The sequence below is a fragment of the Triticum dicoccoides genome, chromosome 3B (assembly GCF_002162155.2).
Source record: "Triticum dicoccoides isolate Atlit2015 ecotype Zavitan chromosome 3B, WEW_v2.0, whole genome shotgun sequence".
Taxonomy (NCBI): Eukaryota; Viridiplantae; Streptophyta; class Magnoliopsida; order Poales; family Poaceae; genus Triticum; species Triticum dicoccoides.
The window spans coordinates 764,538,742-764,539,704 of record NC_041385.1 but is presented as its reverse complement, the minus strand read 5'-3'; the positions used below and the strand labels follow the sequence as shown (position 1 = coordinate 764,539,704).

At 46.2% G+C, this 963-nt stretch overlaps 1 protein-coding gene across 1 annotated transcript; it reads left to right on the top strand.

Moving 5' to 3' along the window:
- The first annotated feature begins 354 nt into the window (after window positions 1-354).
- Window positions 355-963, top strand: LOC119282113. Its single transcript, XM_037562441.1, has 2 exons — window positions 355-489; window positions 588-963. Exons 1-2 carry the CDS (start codon window positions 366-368, stop codon window positions 794-796), a joined length of 333 nt encoding a protein of 110 aa, XP_037418338.1. The 5' UTR covers window positions 355-365; the 3' UTR covers window positions 797-963.

Below are 963 nucleotides of genomic sequence, written 5' to 3'. Positions count from 1 at the left end.
AGAGTTTTGGCACCTAACACATAGTGGAAGGCCTAAGATGAATGCTCGGGATACATCGTACAAAGTTTGACCATGCCAGACATCATACACGTCTTTGTAGTCTGCAAGAAACAAGAAACGGGACATGTGAATATATCCTAAAGGAATGATGTAGTACGTAAGCCATAGATATCTTATGAAATAAATTTGGCTATGACAACGTGTGATTTGAGAAGATAATGTTGTAGCCATAAGGAAATTATTAGATAATTGAGAAGAGCTATATGGTGGGATAAATCTAACACATTATTGCACCTCTGAACCCCTAGTAGACTATATATATGCGGATATTGGAAGGGGGGAGTAACCAAAGCATAGGCATAGGCATGGCCATGGGAGCATGGTCGGCGATGAAGAAGAGCTTATTAATGAAGCTGAGTGTGTGTCTGGTGATCATCGCCATGGCTAACTGCGCTCGGGACATCCCTGACTCCGTTGCTGAGCACCCTCGTGCGTAGTAATAATTTCTTTTCGTCATTCTTTCTTTCGATTGATTGACAATAATTCTTGGCTAATCGTGGCAACTGGGTGATGGTGATGGGGTGCAGCCGGATACATCATCTGCGGCGAGATCAGCGAGACGTGGCACGGGGGGCTGTGCGCCAAGCACGGCACCTGCAACAAGCCGTGCCGGGCGGAAGGGTACGACTCGGGCTACTGCGCCCCTTTCCCCTTCATGACCTACTGCTGCTGCAAACAGAACTGTGGCAAGTCGTCGTCTCTGCAACCACACAGGAGCAGCATTATGTGCAACTAAGTAGTACTGTACCATGTATGGATGCATGCATGTTTAGTGAAATAAATCTCATTTCGATCGCGCGTGTGTGTACCTACCTATAGATGGCAAAAGGAACCGTTCTTGTAACTTGTTGGAACTGCTGCTAATTCTCAGTGACCAAGAAGAACTGTCCACCAAGTTGCATA

What these genes read in the sequence shown, in the direction of transcription:
- LOC119282113 (XM_037562441.1), top strand. Translation starts at nt 366, where the DNA reads ATGGCCATGGGAGCATGGTCGGCGATGAAGAAGAGCTTATTAATGAAG. An exon ending in CTCCGTTGCTGAGCACCCTC is followed by an intron (nt 490 to 587) that starts GTGCGTAGTAAT and finishes GATGGGGTGCAG; the next exon opens with CCGGATACATCATCTGCGGC.